Source organism: Athene noctua, chromosome 11, assembly GCF_965140245.1.
Source record: "Athene noctua chromosome 11, bAthNoc1.hap1.1, whole genome shotgun sequence".
Taxonomy (NCBI): Eukaryota; Metazoa; Chordata; class Aves; order Strigiformes; family Strigidae; genus Athene; species Athene noctua.
The window spans coordinates 10400944-10419726 of NC_134047.1; the positions used below are offsets into that span (position 1 = coordinate 10400944).

At 40.0% G+C, this 18783-nt stretch overlaps 1 protein-coding gene across 3 annotated transcripts in view; it reads right to left on the reverse strand.

Annotated features, from left to right (window-relative positions):
• CAPN6 (calpain 6) overlaps positions 1–18783 on the reverse strand; it is a 58339-nt gene that overhangs the window by 22935 nt on the left and 16621 nt on the right. For 2 of the 3 annotated variants that reach the window (XM_074914886.1, XM_074914884.1), the window contains exons 2-4: positions 4140–4271; positions 3474–3682; positions 2885–3077 (exon numbers count right to left, since the gene is read on the reverse strand). In XM_074914886.1, the coding sequence (XP_074770987.1) occupies positions 2885–3077; positions 3474–3682; positions 4140–4271 (534 nt within the window). The remainder of the gene's footprint in view (positions 1–2884; positions 3078–3473; positions 3683–4139; positions 4272–18783) is intronic. The other variant, XM_074914887.1, reaches the window with a different exon arrangement.

Here is an 18783-nt window from a genome sequence, read left to right on the forward strand (position 1 = left end):
AACAGAAGAGCAGTATAATATAGAGATGCTGGAGTTGCTTTGGATGACTGGCCCTTTACAAAGCCAGTACCATGCTGCTTCTGAGCAACGCATACCAGGCAGGACAGTGGAAAAAGTAAAGCTGTGCCAGTGTTATAACCCTTCTTCTGAGCCAGACACAATCCAAATGGTCGTGCCTCCAGATCTGTCACACCCTTGCAGGAGCCAGCATGGGCATCTTTGCACAGAGCCATATCCAGTCTCTCACCTGTACTGGGCTACAGCCCACTGGGCCTTAAGACACTCACTCCCTTGGACAGCAGAGAAGGAAGTTTTGACTCAGTGCAGATCTTTGCATGTCAACTTGTAATAATTTAATTAAGAGCTCAGTGATCAAGCAAGCCTTTGCTCTGGTGGAGAGAGATGGTCTTCTTAGAGTTATGAAATGCACATAGTAATTTCTCAGACATTTTTACCCACTTTATAATTTCTCTGGTCTAAACAGACAGGGTCCTTCTCCTAAGGCAGGTCTTGCACTGATACAAGAGTGTTCAGTCCCCAAAGATAAGAAATCAACAAAAAAGGAAAAAAAAAAAAAGAAAAGAGAAATTTCTATCAAATTAGAACTGACAGATGGTCTGGCAACTATGAGACTCTCACCAAGACCTCTTTGCCTTTCACCGACAACAGCTCCTAAAGAATCAGTTCATGTGTCACACCAAGACTGGCTGACATTTCCAATGGGTTTGGGTTTTCTCCAATGTAACACTTGCATTTTTCACAACTAAAAGCAAACAAGTGTCCTTGACAGTATGGAAGTCTGTAATCTCTCCTGCTCCCTTTATTATCCCCAGGCATTTCTTACTGCTGGGCTGCCTTTCCCACCTCATTCTGAAGGCATTTATTTATTTATTTAAATGAGATATTTAAACATCTACTGTCTGTTCAAATTTCTAAGTGGTGAAGCTCAGGGCTGTTTTGTAACTCAAGGAAAATAATGACATGTTGGTAAGTCACATCAATGTAGCGACTTGAGTATTAAATATTCTATACTTAACAATCTTCACTGTGTGTATAATACATCTATCAAAAAGTGATAAATGCAGACAACTGAAGCCAAACCAATAGGAACAGCTCCTGTGTAATCAATGTTTAGAAGCATCTGTGTTTGACAGACAGAAATATAATGCCAGGAAAAAGTGCATTACAACTCTCTAATTAACTGCTTTTTAAAATAGAACCCCTTGTACTTAGCTTATCTTCTCACCAGATCCATGTTAAGAAACTGAACTGCCCTAGCATTTGGGAGCAACCTACCATCCCAGAAACAATGTTTACAACAACAATTCACACCAGGAAGTCTGATCTGCCAGCCTGGTCTGAGCAAACCAGATGGAACTCTTTCTCAATAAAAATTCAGACCTTGTAAAAAAGGTAAAACAAACACCAAAGACCTAGAACTGGTTTCTGAGCTGTTGCATGATGTTGCTGGGAGGGACAGTTCAGGACTCTTACCTCAGCTGAGTTCTCAGCTTCAAATGCATCTCCCAGAAGGTACTACATGATCCTCTTCGATACTGTGGCACTGGTGCAGGGCAGTGCATAACCAGGGCCAGCTAAACAGGTAATGTTCTCAGGCATCTCCAAGCATGGGTGATTTTATCTTGTTCTAGACAACTACATAACTGCCATGATACTTGCAAGAAATTTCTGAATGAACCAACATTCGGGCGTTCTAGTTTATACTACAGGTATGAAATAGTTAAGTGCTACAGTAATATGATCTTTGTTTCACAGATGGTGAAATTAAAGCAAAATGTTTTAGTGATTTAACTAATTCCACATAAGATTAGCCTTCGCCAAGGTCTTAAATTGGAAGTAGAGGGCATGGGAGTAAGATGCAGAAGCACACCTAGATGCCAACCCTTCAGCTTCTAGAGAACAATCCCTTTCCTGCAGGCTGCACTTTAAAAATAATTTAAAAGCAATCTTTCAGGAAATATTCAGGTGCCATGACAGCTTGTTAACCTTCCATGTGCGGTAACAGCTTTCAGACAAGGTGATAATTCCAGTGCTACCCAGTCATGGCCTGACATTGCAGACTTTGATACAAGGTGAGTTAAGCCTCATTGTCACTTGTTTCCCTCCAATGGCAAACAGCTGTGTCTGCCTGCGGTTTGTGAAGTATGTAGCACCCTTCGGGAGCTGCTGCTCCTCTGCCTTCTAGCACTCAAGTGAATGCAGAGCAGTAGAGCTTCCATGGAAGGCAACCCTGTATCACCCTTGGGGAAGGCATCCTCTCTCTATGGACTAAGGCAATGTCAGGGTCATGGCCTCCTAATGTAGGCACCTGCCTCACATTAGTCAGCATACGCAAGTTTTGCTGGTTAATTCTCATGGGGAGTCTTATTAACAAACAGTACTACCTGAATAACCAAGTGAACTCAGCTTTTCAGAACAGCTTCAGTGTTACACTGATGAGACAATTGCATCAACACAATCAAAGTCAAGAAGTCTCAGCTCGGTGCCAGCAGAACTCTTTTCTGTAAACAGATTTCCCTAAGAAATAAAGAAATTGAACACTGCCATCTGGACTATAAATTAGGGCATTCTAGGTGGATTACCCTCAGGTCAATACACAACTGCGACCATTCAGAAAAAACTAGCATTCCAGATCCACAGTAAAGTGGCAGCACAAATGGCTTTGTGGTTTTGTGATTGTATTTAGTGGCTCATGGAGCTGTACATGGCTGACAGCACTGGCAGCTTGCTGACTTTTTCCATGCAAAGTTTTTCCAAAGCATACAAATGAAGGACATAGTCAATAGGCTTATAGTAATAATGGTATTTTTTCCAGATTTTTTTTCATTGAAATAACTCTTAAAATCCAGCTTTCTATACATACCGTAATGGAACAGCTGATCAACCCGCCTCTTTTATGCACTTTCAGCAAGTCTTCAAACAGCTTCATCTGCTCAGAAATAATCTCACTGTATTTGCCCTGTACCAAATCAATAGATTCTGCCACTGCTCCAGTGAAATCCACAATTGCATCCGCAGCACTGCCTCCATCGAGGGCTTCATAAGATCCAGCCAGCCTGAAGGTAACATGGAACATTCTCAGTCACAAGGTGGCTATTAGAAATGCTCTAATTTGGCTCGAATGTAGGTAATATATTTGTGTCTCACCAAGGAAAAAACAAAACAGAAAAAAAACCCAAAACAGCAGATGCAGATTGCAGATAAACGTTTGCTGGGTTTCTAAGAAAGGAGTGTAATGATCCTTAAGGATTTGGGCTGCTGAAGTAGAGTGCATTGCACTCTTTTATGATTCAACTCCTCCATGCAGATTAAAGGAAGATTTAAAAATCTGTTTTAGGTTCTCTACTAGCAGCAAACCTAAAACCTATGGAAAGTATGACAGAGTTGAAAGACAAACAGATGGATAGAAGGGACAGCACAGAGGACTAAAAAGACAATGAACTAGCTCATACTTTGCATAAGCTTTCTCCAATAATGCGCTCCAGAATTCATTTTTCACATTGGAATGGCAGTAGATCAACTTCCCGTCCATTGTTGGCAGCAGATCATCAACAACCACCTCTGTCCATTCTCCAAAGCACCAGAAACGGAAACGGAAAATCCCAGCATATTCTTCTGGGTTTTTAGGGTCCCATTCTTGCTCATTAAAGTCTGGAATCACCTGAGAAACCATAGAAGGGAAAATTCAGCAAATGCACTATGTTAAGATTTATTCAGAGGGCAGAGAGCATACACAACGCTGGTGTTCAGCTTCATGAACAGTTGACCTCAAATAGATGAAGCAGTGAAAAAAGAGAGTGAATTTTGTACAAAGCCAAATATACTCCCACTTCAGAGAATCTTTTAGGAAAGTAAAACTGAAATTGATCTGCAGAGAAAGACAAACGGAACCTATTGCACTCTCTGGTTTTGCTTTATCTCTTCTTTGGTGCCCAATGGGACTGTGGAGTGGGGAGGTCTCATAACATGACGAATGAACTGCTAAAGAAAGGAAACATTTGAATCCACCACTCATCAGAGGCACATTAATCCTAGAGAGAAAAACACTGCCTGATAGGCAGGGCAACAACCAAGGTTTATCAGCTTTATTTCATGCACCAAGCACACTGATCACCTACCTGCTGCCAGAGGCTCTCCCTCAGAGCCAAGCAGGAGCACGCAGCCACAAACCAGCAGTTCCCCAGAATGCCTTGGTGTAAGTCATGGGAGCTGATTCCATTCACAAACAGGTGGGGGTCTTCACAGAGGTCCTAACAAAACAAACCAGAGCTTACTGGAGACTCCACTCCAGAAACGACCACAGCATCCTTCCAGCTATTATTCTCCACACTTGTTCTGCATCACATTCCCACTGAAGAGTGGAGTTTCTGTACCAGGAAGTTCAAAAGCCCTCTGGCACTAAATATATTTGAAAGTCAGGGTATACAGGATTATTTAAGTTCTTACAAGTAGATCATGTTGCCTTATATAAACACCAGGATTTGCCAGGGTTTTTTTGTCAGAGTTCCTATTTCTGCCATCAGCTGAAGGTGATCTTTGAGGACTGGACTGAATTCAACATTTGGAAGACTTGTTTGGCATTGGGGCAGTTAATGAACAGAAAGTAAGGGAAAGGAGAAGGAGAAAGCATTACAGGGAAAGGCTATGACCAAAAAAAAAAAAAACATCAAGAAAAGCAACAGGAAATGATGCTACTGACACCAGAACTCTAAGCTCCTCTTCCTTCACTGCCACTCCCTTGGCTGACATTCTGAAAACCCTCCTCCACCAACAGCATGAGTTACTACAATGTCTCTTGCCACCCAGCACCAAAGGCAGCAAAGAATACATGTCTGTGAAATATGCCTCTCATTCTCTGGATCTCATCTTTCTCTTTTATCTGGCTCTTACTCCTCTGGCATTGCTTTTCTAGCTGCATCTCTATTTACATGCAGATTCTCACCAAAGCATCTTCCAGTGATGTCTCCCTGCTCCTCACTAGCTTGTTCCTGGCTGTCTTTATAGCCTGCAGATCAAGGCACCAAAAGGAGCACCTCTAAGTATCACTGAACGTGGGAAAGCCACAGGGGTACATTTTGCAGCAGTATTGTGCTTGTTACCAAAAAATCCTTGGTAGATGGTGTCCTGCTAAATGAGTATGTATGTGGCCTCACAGTCTCAGAGAGAACCTCCCAAGCAACACTTCAGAAAACAGGTAATCTGACTGCCCCATAATTGATATGGAACCTACTGGTTTTAACCCAGTGATTGCTCATGACACTCTCGAGTGAATCACTGCTTTTCCTGACTGGTTAAGAGGATGGACGAGTAAACAGTGGTAAGAAATTCTTCTCTTTCACAGTATAAGAATAACCCTAAATTTCAACACTGCGGGAAGGAAATTATCTTATATCCAGGCATTAGAAAAGCAGAATAAATAACTCCCTCTCACCTCAAAATGGCAGAGACTCCAAATTAACTGCAGTCTTTCCAGTTTGTTATCAGCAGCAGAGGAAGGAGCTGTGCTCCTTATGGATTCTCACTGCCCTTTGATAATTATAGATGATGATCCCAAAATACCAAGATTGCAATCCAAGCCTGGCTACACACCATGTCAAAACCTCTCAGTCTTCCCTTTGATGGGACTGTGACAAATCAGTGCCAGCTGAACTTACTTTCAGAGAAAAGAATCACCTCAGTGCTGAGCTGAAAGCCTGTTTTCCTAGGCTGCTTTAGCAGATGGCAGCCTGAAGTCAGCTCACGATATGCAATGTATGGAGTTGCTGCTGTTTTCTTTAAGAAAATGATATTTTTGGCATAAGACTTTTCTCATTAAATAACAATTGGTAGAAATTTTAAATGCCTCTTGGGAAACAAGTAACTGATCATTATGTGACACACTCCTGTCAGTATTTCTTACATGTGTTTTCACTTAGAGAAATTTTAAAGCTTATTAACAGACCTTAATAAAATTCTGAATAACAAAATGGTGCCTATGAGGAAAACTGACCATGTGCAAGACACTCACCTGCATCATGGACAGATTAATTTAATCTGCTGGATGCTCTGACAGGGAGCGGTAACAGGAACTCCAGGCTAGCACTTCAGCTGGTGTAAATCAACCCAGTTGCCTGTTGCAGGGGTTGACATCAGTTGACTACTTGGCCTTCACGGTGGCAGCACACATTCCAAACCCAGCTTGGGTAGCCTCAAGTTTCATATCCCATTTCCATGCATCTCTTGCAGTAATAATCTTTAGTTTGTTTTTCCCTTCAAAATGTTATTTTGGTAGCGTAATAAACAGTGGATAAACTGAAACTTCATGGTTAAAACTGTCCAAACTTTGTCACTAGAGGAAGCCCAAACTTTGACTGGTTTTGAAATAAGTTAAACACTACCGTGTATTACAAATATTGTCTCGTATTTGGTTTGCTTTACTAAAAATAACCACATTAAACTGTCATTTTTTTAATTGAAGTGTGTCTCACATTTCATACAGTCCTCAGAGAAAAACCAGAGAGCACCATGTGTCAACTGCCAAACATATGGGTGAGATTAACATTTGCTGACCACTGGGGTCCAAAGCAAACATGGAACAGTGGAATTTAGAAAAGCACCTCCCTGTTTTCACCATAGTCACTAAATTCTTCAGGATCCTGCTTGATAATCCCTTTCTTATTGAACTGCCTAGCAGTCCTGGACTTCTAAAACTAAAGAACAGTGCAAATAACATTAGTTCTGTTTCTTTTGTCATTAATTACAGCCATTATAACCGCTTCTGTGATGACTGTCACTGTGGCTGAGATGCACAATAATATGTGCAAGCTATATCTAGTTTCAGCTGTTTGCTCTCTTCTGGGCTTTTTTGCTTTTCACCAGCTATACAGCATAATAAATTCTAAGGAATGCTTTTGAGATGGAGTTAACTATCTAAGCCACAATTCCCCCAACACAGTCAGAAACGTACTATTTAAATATGTTATTCTGCAGTCCTTGTGAGGATCTTTAAACATTTTTGGTTGCCCCAAGCATGTAAAAAAATAAAAATTTTTCTTTTAAAATCATTTTCCAATATTGCAGTGATAATTTAGGATAGTTGAGGACTAAGCCAACCGCCAAAAGACGAATTACAAGATAGACTGGCGAGAGATATGGCCCAGGCATTTCAGGAGACATGATGTCTTCTCTCCCTTGCAGCCTAAGCATCTAAGCATGTAGGTTCCGAGTTCCACTAGAAGTACTCCCTTTGCAAACATAGTGGTTTAACCCTAATCCCTTTTCTCAGGGCCAGCTTGCATCACCTCTGGTGTAAAAAAGAGAAATATCTTCACATTTGCAAGAAAAACTTTAAAAGATGTTACTGGAACTTATTATCCATCATTAGCATATAATAGTCACACTATTTCTGATACAACACCACTAATAAAAGCAGTTGTTGTATTATTTATGCCCACAGGGAGCATTCCACCATCCAGGACACAGAGGTCTCCACAGTTCTTCCCTTACGCATGTACATAATAAAATAAACACCATCTGCAGAACTATAATTAAGCTGTAGAGAGTCTGAAAGTGAGGTAAGAGGTTACAAGGGCTTATGGTTCTGCTGGAAACCCTGATGCTCTTATTTTCATACCAGACTTTCATTTGCATGTCAGAAGTCTATTTGTGTCACCTCCTATCCTTGCTGCACTGTGTAGACTCAAAATATCTGACATTTAGTGTTACTCAGTCACTGATGCTGTGAGAAATGAAGTGGCTCACAAACCCCTTTTTTCTCATTTTAATTGGTTCACCTCTTTGTAACAGAGCAAGTAAATGAACTGGTTAATGAGCAGACTGGGAGAACACTGAGAGCAGTCTGCAGATGAGAAATTCAGTTAGCGTGGGCTCACAGGAAATAACAGTGGGAGAGACCTTGACAGGTTAGTCAGTCCCAACCTGTGCCTAGTGTGCAAATTGGCTATCCCTAACCTACTTGTGACTGAACCTTCTCTGACCTGTGTTTAACACAGCCCATGAGGGAAAGTCCACATGCTTCCTCCGCTGGTCAGCAAAGCAGCGCATTGCTGAGCTGCTCTACAAGTGCAAGATTTCTGTGAATGGAAATAACAGTCCTTTCCTTCCTACAGCAACCCCTCATATAATCTACAAGCTTCTAACAAGTCTCTCTTCTCTAGTCGTAATAACTGGTTCTTCATGTTTTGTATCACTGGTGAAGTGCGGTGCCCAAATCCAGACACTGTGCTCCAAATGAGGCTTTAGCAGTGCTGAGCAGAGCTCAGTGCTCTTGCTTACTGAAGCTGGGATGCCATTTTTCTGTCTTTTTCACTTGAACTTCACATATTTAACTGTGTTCAGACTGTGATCCACCCTCTGATCCTATTCTATGGGCTTGCTGCCTAGTCATTCTTTCTCCCTTAACTGAGCCATGAAGTCATTTAATACCAAAGCACTGTACTTGGTTGCACTGATGAAGTGGTGCTGAATTCCGTCCTATTTATTCCACACTGTTTTCCCAAGACATCAAGATAAGTTTGATTTCTCAACCCTGTCAACTGGCTTGCAATCCTATCCCAGTCTGTGTCCTATAGCATTCCCGTACATGCCTTTCAAGCCCCTCATTCAAGTAGTAAAGAAAATACTGAAGAGTACCAGACTAAGAAAGATTTCTGTAGGGCTTCATCGATACAACACCAGCTTGAGAGTGCTCCAAGACACTTATTTCATCAGCTATGCATGCCTATTACATAAATTTGAATTAATCCAAATTTTCATACTTTGGAGAGACATGTCAGATATTGCCAAAGTCTTACAGAAGTCAAATTGTATCAGATCTACTGCTCCACTCTTAGTCACAAGATCTGTCCCACTGTATGCTGGAATGAAAATCAAGCTGGTACGTATTTGTGTATCTGACAAAACACATTTTTATAATACAATCTATACCATCAGACTAACAGTCTCTGCTTAGGTCTGATAAATTACAGTCAGGAATTTCACTGAGATACAAAAATGTTCCGACTGTAGTAAAAATAGGAAAGATGGCAACTTAATTTATCTTTGCTACAATGTATCTTTCTTAGGAAATTTCAAAACAATGTGAACCATGGGAGACAACAGTCGCCCATTTCACTGGAGCTATGAAATGGTTTGTATATTGCTCTGTCATGATTCCCTAAAAAAAAAAAAAAAAAAAGAGTAAGGATGAGTTTTATTTGAGACCAGAAGCACCACAGAAAAGTACAGGAGATAACTACTAATTAACTATATGCATTAACTTCAGGTTGCTGTGGCTACTTTGAATCTTAAGAGTAATTTCTCTAAAGGAAAAAGTTCCCCTTAGCTCTAAAGGTGCATCTCTTGGCATAAGTATTACCAGTATCCATGAACTAAAAATTATGCAATACTGGTCATAAATAGGGAGAAAGACATTCAAAGGGTTAATTAATTAGCTGTGTATCTTCACAGACATTAACTGAAGTTGCACCATAAAAAATTATGAGAGATCTCTGACATCTGAGAAAAGGGAAAGATTTTTTTTTAACGGATCAGGGTTTGTCAACTGGCTCAGACAGAAAAATAGATTCAGGGAAAGGGAAGAAGAAAAAAAAACACAGTAATGATGTTTGCAACTAAGATTTTCAAAGGATTCAGTAGCATTCAGAGCTGACTTTCTTCAGCATCCTTTAAAGAACCCAGCCCTAACAGCAAAAATGATCTGCCTTTGCTTGCACACAAGACCTACAGAGACAGGCACTTTCCTTGATTCTGCTCTCAGACTGATCCACTTAAGTACATTCCCTTAATTTTTTTTAAAGCAGTTTTAATTCTGTCAGATCTGAGATTCCTTTCCATTTTCTTCTCTTCTCCTGTCCTCATATCATACTGCGTCAACTCCTGTAGAGAGTGAGGTCAATGTAGGGAAGCAAGGGGAAAGGCAATTCTTTTTGAATATGGATGCGAAAATTCAGCTTTGGCTGCAGCTAACTATGAACCAACCTCATCTAAAGGAAGGTAGCAAAGACAGCACTTATTTTGAGGTTGTGTAGCTGAAGAGTTAGTAGAGATTGTCTATCCTATAATAAATCCCAGCTGTGCTGACATGTTTATACAAACCCTCTCCAGATCAAGCTCTTTGCCAAGGCAATTGCAGTTAGCCCTGAAAAGAAAAATAACCAAGTCCAACTGTGCTAGATACTTCAGTGAATGTAAAAGAGCCTGTTGCAACCTTGTTATGCCTGAAAACACTCTGCCTATTGGAGTGAAAAAAGAGAAGTCTTAAATTACAATCATGCCCTGTGGTACAGCTCTCACCCCAACAAAAGAAAACCAGGGTCAGATATGACCCTGACTGAAACAGCTCTTGCTGAGATTGGGAAGTGACTTTATCATCAGTGCAGTTACCCCGTGTAAATCAACAAAAGGAAGATTTAGCCCTCAGGTTTCTGTCTGTACACCCTGAGCTCAGGATATGCAATTCCTCTGTAAACTTCATGCCCATTGTCCAGCAAAATCAGTTCCAGAGAGCAAGATAATGTCTAATACTGCTTAGAAAAGAAACCCATCTGTACATACGCAAGGGGAAGAGAATGCCAGCTTGCTCCAGCCTTGTGTAAAAGAAAACTCAGTTATGTGGGGATTGAGAAATGCTTCTCCCCCCTCTTTCCTATCCATTAAATCCTCTTACAAAACCAAATGCATCACAGACATTTTTATAGTGTTTTTTTCCATTTTCAGCTGGGGGCTAGTGGTGACTAATACTCACTGAAGGCCATGGGTTTCAGCCTTGCCCTCTGCCTACAGGACACATGTATTTGGGGAGGATCTGAATCAATGTTTTGGAGGAAAAAAGCCCAAACATTGGGCAACATAGTGTGTATCTTGGCTGCCTCTGGATTTCACCTGACCCTTGGAGCGCTAGAGCTGCTCTCATCCTGAATGCTGAGAGTTGCTGGAAAGGGTACACATGATGTGTTGTAGGGCTGACCTTTTCCTGAACCTCAGTAACAAAGTGTTTACTGAAGCTCTTAAGAGCCCCTGACATTTCATCCCAGAAATCACTCAAGACTATGATGAAAGACTTTCTGGTCTCCCAGAACCCTCTTACAAGTATATCATACCATCTCTTACAGCACTATCTTAGTTTGTGATGCTTTAGATCAATGCTCTACAGAACTGCAACACATTCATAACACTTTGCTTTTAAGGAAAAGCTGCCTTGTTTGAGGATAACATTTTTTCTCACTGAACTTACCAGACAAAAGCCTTTGTCTCATGTCTTCTTCCCCTAGTACCTATTCCCTTCTCGAAACTCCTCCTCATGAGGAGCAATCAGATGCCGTTCTTAGGACCAGATTCACCTCGGGAAACAGTCATGTTCTCCCAGGTGGGTGTCTAAACTCCCCTGCAACCAGAACATAAGTTCTTTCAAAGGGCAATTTACAGTCATTACCTTGCCACCTCTCTCATAATGTGGTAACACTGGAGAGAGGCATATCTCTCTCTTGATCATATAGGTAATAGTTCAGAATGGGCCCATACCTCTTAAAGAGTTGCTATGCAAAATGTTATTTGTGTCTTTGATGAGGATCTCAAATACACTCAGTAATACACATCACAAAAGCAGGCTCAGCTAGTTATAGGAAATGCGTCCAAAGTAGCACAGATTAAGACCTAGAATATAACTATTTTAGAGGTTATTTTATCTGAAATGTTAAGAAAGTATTAACTGATGGTCTAAAGTTAAGATCTCCCAAAGATTATTGTTGGTTTAGTGAACACAGATGCTGAGCAGCCTGAGACCACTTTTGGTTGGTTAATGTTACCACCTTTTTTGGAATATCTTGTTTCCTCCATGTCTCACTCATTAGCAATTCCAACCTCTATGGAACTTCATTCTCTGCTATTCCAAAGCTTATTACAAGTTTCACATAATTTGGGGAGAATAATTTATTCAAAGCATCATTTTAATTGGCTAAAAATTTATATATTTCAATTTCTTGAAAAAAGTAATTGTTTTCCATCAGAAAAGACACCATTTGGGGGCCACTAACTCAAAGTTTTCTTGTAAAATGCTTTTACAAGAATTTACTGTGATTTTGAGATGGTGATGCTCCATGAAAAACATGTAGATATAGTAGATATACACCTGAGGCTGGATGATCTCCGACACTTACTGCTGTCAGTGTAGACATCAAAAGAGCTTTTGTTGGATGAGCTGCCACCAGCAGGAAGAAGGACACAAATCTGTTCCTTAGTATTTAATAAAAGCAATCATAAATGAGTTCAAAATCATTATTAGAAATTAGAATGTGTATGACAGCAAGGGGATACACAGCATATGGGGCAGGGCCCCAGACAGGTGAGACTCATCACACATGAGCTATACAGTTCGGCTGCATGTGTGCTGGAACCACTTGTTTGGGAATGCTACTTAGCAAGCTGTAACTGCCCCACATGGGCTGCCATCAGTCCAGGAATCTCCAGCTAATTGATCTTTTTTCTCCAGTGGAAAGAAAAGAAATTGAGGGCATTTTAAAGAAAAACAGTATGCACCGTTCTTTTGAGAAACAGATTGTATAAGCCAGTCTAACTCTATTTCTGCAAAGAGCAACCTACCAAAGCAGTGGAAATGTCTCTGCATTAAATGCAAGTAACACAGGGATGGCCAAGTCTGAAGACAGTCAGTTCAGAGTGACTCCCCATCATCATTTCCAGGCACACACTAATGTGGCTGAGACCAGACATGGGCTATAAATCAACGCATGATTTATCAAACTAAAAGGCCACCCAGCATTTAGCTATGGTGTTTTTTTTACTGCTTCCTCAAAACATGTTTTTCAATCAAGTTCTTGAACTAATTTCCTAAGATGGGAAATAAAAACAATAAGAAAAGGAGGTTGGAAAATGTCACACAATTTTTCACAACACTGAAATATTCAGCACTGGACCAGTGCGGAATAAACAATTCGCAGGTCTGTACATCTGACTCTTCGTCTCTGACTGGGGAGGCAGCTATTTTCTTTGCCTGATAATAAGCATCATTTTGGCTCAGTGGCCATGACCTTTCTAGGCTTGTCCAGTCTGACCTTATGCTGTATCTCAAGGGGCTGGTAACTGATACAGACTGAATTTATAAGGTAATATGCTGTTTACAAAAGAGTATTAGGCAGATTTCAGCAAAGTTAGCCTTTTTAATTTTTTTTGTTTTGTTATTACATTGTGGATGTTTTTGTTATTACCTTGGGCATTGTGTAGCAAAACCAAAGTCAGGTCATCTAAAAAACATTGTCTGGAGTGAAAATTCAGATTAAGATGGAGGAGATTTGTTTTACTTGAAAGGAGGTATTTCTTCCTTGTCCAATGGTAATACACAGACTTTAAAGGTTAAAAAAATGTAAGTCTAAACCACAATAATAAAAAGCGTAAACCTCTTTAGCAGCAAGTTCCTTCTTTCCCTGTACCTTTTCCAGCAGAGTTTGGTTTTAGCCTAGATTCCAGTATCTACTAATTTTTCTCAGATACCTTCTTGAAGATAAAAACCCCTTTATCCTCTCTTTCCAGTCTCCTCATCTTTTTCAGACAGCACTTTGAAGTGTTCTCCCCCACTTATTTGCTTAAACTGAATAAATTTTAATGCCTGGGACAACAGTGCATGGAGTAGCCACTGTAACCTCTCAGATACACTTCTGGAATTGTGATATATGCCATATCATTCTGGACTAGATGTCTGCTTCATAACATAAAAAGAGGAACCATAAACTTGTATATAAAATCTTGATCATAAGACACATGTTTCTTAAACTATTCAATGACTTGAAATGTATCAAATTTTGGATTTTGAAATACTTTTTTTTTTAAATAGAAATTTTGTACTAGCCAGCATAAGTCAACTTTTCTGAGCCTACATAAGTCAGAATAAATTAAGTCTCTCAGTTCCAAAGGACATGGATCAGACACTTTAATTCTAGTCTGGACATCCTTTCTGGGAAAGGTCAGCCTAAGATCATGTAAACAGAGAGTATCTGTCTTTCAGTAACACAGACATGACCAATACCTTGCAGAGAACCATAGTGCTTTCACATCATCGGAACTTTACCAGATCACTCATCTACAAGCTCTAGAAAAAAGCCTCCCCATCAGGCTATTCCTTGAGCCTTCTGGTACAGCTCAATCCCTCCATTAATTGCCCAGACAGAGTGTGGGCCGCAGTCAGGAGAGCGATGCCAGCATCTAGTGCTGTCCAGGTGCTGGGAAACATCAGGGCAGCAAAGCGTTATGAAGTGAGGATAAACACCAGCACCCATCTGAGGGGTCAGAAAGGTCAACCAGTGTTGCCAACTGCAGCCAAAGGGAGTATTACAAAAAAATATTGCTAAGGAACAAAACAAATAGATCAATGGAGAGAGAGAACCCAAAATATGTGATGCCTGTTTGACAGTCTGAACAACAACCACCTTCCCATTTTAAGGAATCTCACTGCTTGCCTAGGAGTTCAAATTCTGAGCTATAAAAAAAATGTATCAAAAATGACACAGCAGAATTTGTTTTACTTCTGAACACTACAAAGCACTTTTATGACTCAGACAAATCAGCAGATCATCTCTCAAATTCACAGAAACTACCAAAATGAATTTTATTTACACATCTTGAAAATAAACAGCAGCTTCTAAGACATCCTTTAAAATCTTATCTTGGAAAGATATTCATTTAGCAATAGAGTTATCAGCACATGAGATAAACTTCTCCAGTTTTGAGTGATGAAACTGAAAAACTCAAACTCACAAGAGCAATTTCCAGGCATTTAAGCAAAGTCACAGTTGTAATATCTGCCAGGCAATCAAGCACATGCTTTATCACTCCATGTAGGTTAGCTCTTATTTTGCCCAAGATGGAACACTGTTAGAGGACTAAAATGGATAAAATATTTTTGCGTAAGCTCCTTTCCTTCTAATTATGTCAAAATTTCAGGAAGTTTTTGAAATTTAAGGAACCATATTAGATGCTAAAGGGTTATTGTGTGACTAATATGCCATCTCTGTAGCTGATGATGCCAAATGATGACCAGTATTGCCACTACACCCCTTTAATTCACACTTTAATCAGGCACCCTCCTTTCCAACCCAAATCATTTTATAATTCTATGATTTTCTTTTCTTCCCTACATTCATTGTTATCAACTCCATTGTTTTGGACTAGATGATCTTCAAGGTCCTTTCCAACCTAGATGATTCTGTGAACTCAACACATTTCAGAAGGAATCAGTAAGAAAACTACTTCTATATCTCACAGATCTGTTTAAGAAGTTCGCTTTCTGGTATCTCCCTGTCTTGTGGGCACTCTGATATCTAATAAAGGATAAACCTTTTCCCAGGGTATCCTGCTCCTACTGAACTGTCTGTTTCCATGGCACATGGAGTTTTATGAAGACATCTACTCATTTACCAAACTGGGTTGAAAGCAGTCAACAGTAAAGCATTGTTGAGGGAAGAGGGGAACAGACAGACACAGACTTGGAGACAATGTAACTGTAATTGTGCTTCCTCTGGGGGAAAAAGGTCAAAAGAAACAAAAAGCCTGATGGCAAGTGGCTAATTGCTGGATGTTCTCCATCAACACTACTCAGTCTTGCAGTCCACAGAGTATCCCCTAAAAATGACCAGAATTACTTGGCTACTTAATGCCAAGGCTGGAGACACCCTTTCCTCCTGCCTTGTTCAGTCTGGGAGGTACCTCTACTTACTTTGATGTCAAATGAATGTGACTCCAACCTCACAATCACTGTCAAGGTTTCCCCATCATGATGCAGGATTTTCTTCTGTTTCAACCCAAAACAAAGACTAAAGCAGATTCAGTCAGACAGATACATTGACAAAAGCCCTTGACTCCTTAGGAGGAGTCAGCCTGCCAGGGTGTAGTCACAATGTTTACTTGGTCATGATTTTATCCCAGTTGACGTGCAGTCAGTTTCATCTCTGTGCTTAAATTGTTTAGACACTTAAGAAACCTCTTGATTAGAAAGACACAACAATAAACTTTTTTTCTTATTTATATCATGCTGTTTCTTTACATAGGACTTCTAATGCGTTTATCAAGCTTATTTTTGGTTTTCCCAATGTGATATAGATGTAGTGATTTGAATTCACTAATTCATTTCAGACAAATTCCTTTGTTAAACACTAACATTACATCTGCCTGATGCCAGCCCAAGACAAAGATGTTATTCAACTGTCAGAAAATACGGAAAGCCAATATGGCAAACAGAAGACCCTGAATCATTTTATCACAAAATTCACTGTTCACAGTCCTGCATCTTCATCAGTTCAAATAAAGTTAGTACAAAGATCAGTGTGCATATCAGAATGGATGGTAGTTCATTAAGGATCATATGGGATTCCTTATCTGCAAGAATAGGATCGTAAAAATATATAAGAAAAACAGACTTTGTAGAACTGTCTATTTAGAAAATCACCAAGTTAGCAGGAATTGAACAAAGGTCAGTGACGGCCAACAGATGAGTCAGTGCCACCACTGAGAAACTACCCTCCTGATTTACCTGTTAGACACCCTGGCAATCCCAATAAGCTCCCACTTATCTTTTGCAATGAGTACTACCAGCCATGAGAATATTCACAGTGACCAGCTTCATAACATTTTTTCAGAGATCGCCAGCTGTTTGATTTGCAGTTATGGATATGAAGTTACATTCTGGGTAAAACAGAAGGGATCCAGACCTCCAGGACTATTACAATGTGTTCAAAACACCATAAAACTTCTTTTAAAGATGGAGATTCTCTACGAACATTTAGGAATTTCTGTGAGAACTTCAAGCCTCCCATTATCTGAGAAGACAGAAACCTCCTAAGGTCTGTGAGAAACAGTCTGCTTGTCTTCCAGGAAAATTTTGAGAGGTCTTGATAACCCAAACGTGAACTTGACTACACATCAAATTCCAGCTAGTCTTAGAGCACTGCGTTCCACCTCTAAGTACTGGAGAACCACCAGCTCCAGCATTGCTCCTTTCCTGCCAGGTTTAATTTCTTTATGATGTACCAGGAAAACCATCTCAGCCAGCTGGAAGTCTAAACTCCATCAGGGACACTGAAATCATTCTGGCTCATTTATGCCTCCAGTAACGTCTCTGCTAGTGCTCAACAGGCAGACAGCTTCCAAGAGAAAATAATGAGTCACCTTTTAACCCCACCCTCACACTATCAATCACATTAATTATTTTGTTCAATCGGGGTCTAACAGTCAAAGTAAGTGAGTGGAAAACCTAAGGAAACATATCTTAATTCTCAGAAGGCAAGGAGAAGGGTCTGTTTCTAATAATGTTGAGGTTTGCCAATGTTGCTTTTTTTCTTGTCTTACAATTTAAGTATTTACAGTGCAGCCATTAGGATCACTAGAGGGGATTTTTGGTTTTAATTTTTTGCAGATTTTGGAATGTCTGCAGAAGTAACTTAGCATGGTTTCCCTGTCTCTTCCAAGCATACCATCCCTCTTAAATTCTATAGTTTTCACTCTATTCAAATGTAGAGATGCAGGCCAGATTCTCAGCTGTAAATCATTATCACTTTAGCTAAACCGAGGGGGTGATGTTGCTTTATACAAGCAGAGGTGCAAGGCCCTTCAATCCACCTTTATCCATAAACATATACTGCTTTGGGTTTGTTAATGGGAAATTCATGATGCTTTTAGGAACAGAGAAAGCCTATTAAAACCAGGGATGAGAAAAACCATGGTTGGATTACATTTGAAATATTTGGATTAAATTTGAATTATTCCTTTTATAGTCCAGACATTGCTGTTTTACCAGTCAGAACATGTGCCCAAATGTGAATGCAGCTTTTAGACAACTATCACTTCCGAAAACTTTCATTTGTGGAGAGCAGAGTCATTAAGTGAAAGAGAAGGGAGGAGAGGTCAGAGGATGAGGTACTGCATTCACAGCTCCATTTAGGGAGGAAAATTAGATGCCCAAGGCTTAAATGCCCCTAATCTGAAGGGATGAGAAAACACAGAACAGTGATCATGAACAAAAACTACAGCAAGATGAGCTCTGCACAAAGTCTTTGCAAATGGATCCAATTATTTATAGGGGTAACGTAGTAACCAAGGGAGAGCAAAGACCTCCATTCACATTCTTCATCAGTACCACAATTGCTTGTGCCTGTGGTGAAGCTGAGGCAGCAGACCAAAGCTCAATCAACAGCTGCATCATTGCTAAATGAGATTTAATTTTTTTTTTGCTCACCATCACAGGACTGAAGGTTTGGTACAGTCTTAGGAAAAAATCCAATTTTGATTATTTATTCACTGTATCAGAGTAGGAAGTGCTGTCTCCAGGCAAAAATCAGACTGCAATGTGCTTTACAGAGCACAGACACTCTTATCAGATAGGCTGGTCCTGAAGGACTTCTTAGTTAATGAGGCCAGTTTTCCACCCAAAATGTTGCAGCCAATAAAATAAGCATCTGCATAAAGCTGTACATTTCATTATTTCTGGTGAAACAGACAGATATGGGAGTTAGGGAGTGATTTTTGAGGATTTTGTGAGCCTTTAAAGGTATTCTGAATTTGAAGAGCGAAGATCACCTAGAGTAGGCTGCCCAGGACTATGCCTTTTGAATGGCTTTTGAATATCTCCAAGAACAGAGATCCCATTTCCTGATGCACACAAGTAGGTCAAGATGGCTTTTGATACTGGCCAAAGTTCAGTGCATAAAAACTATTTACTCTTAACAAAGATAGTGTATTTTCCTGAGAAAGAACATTTTATTT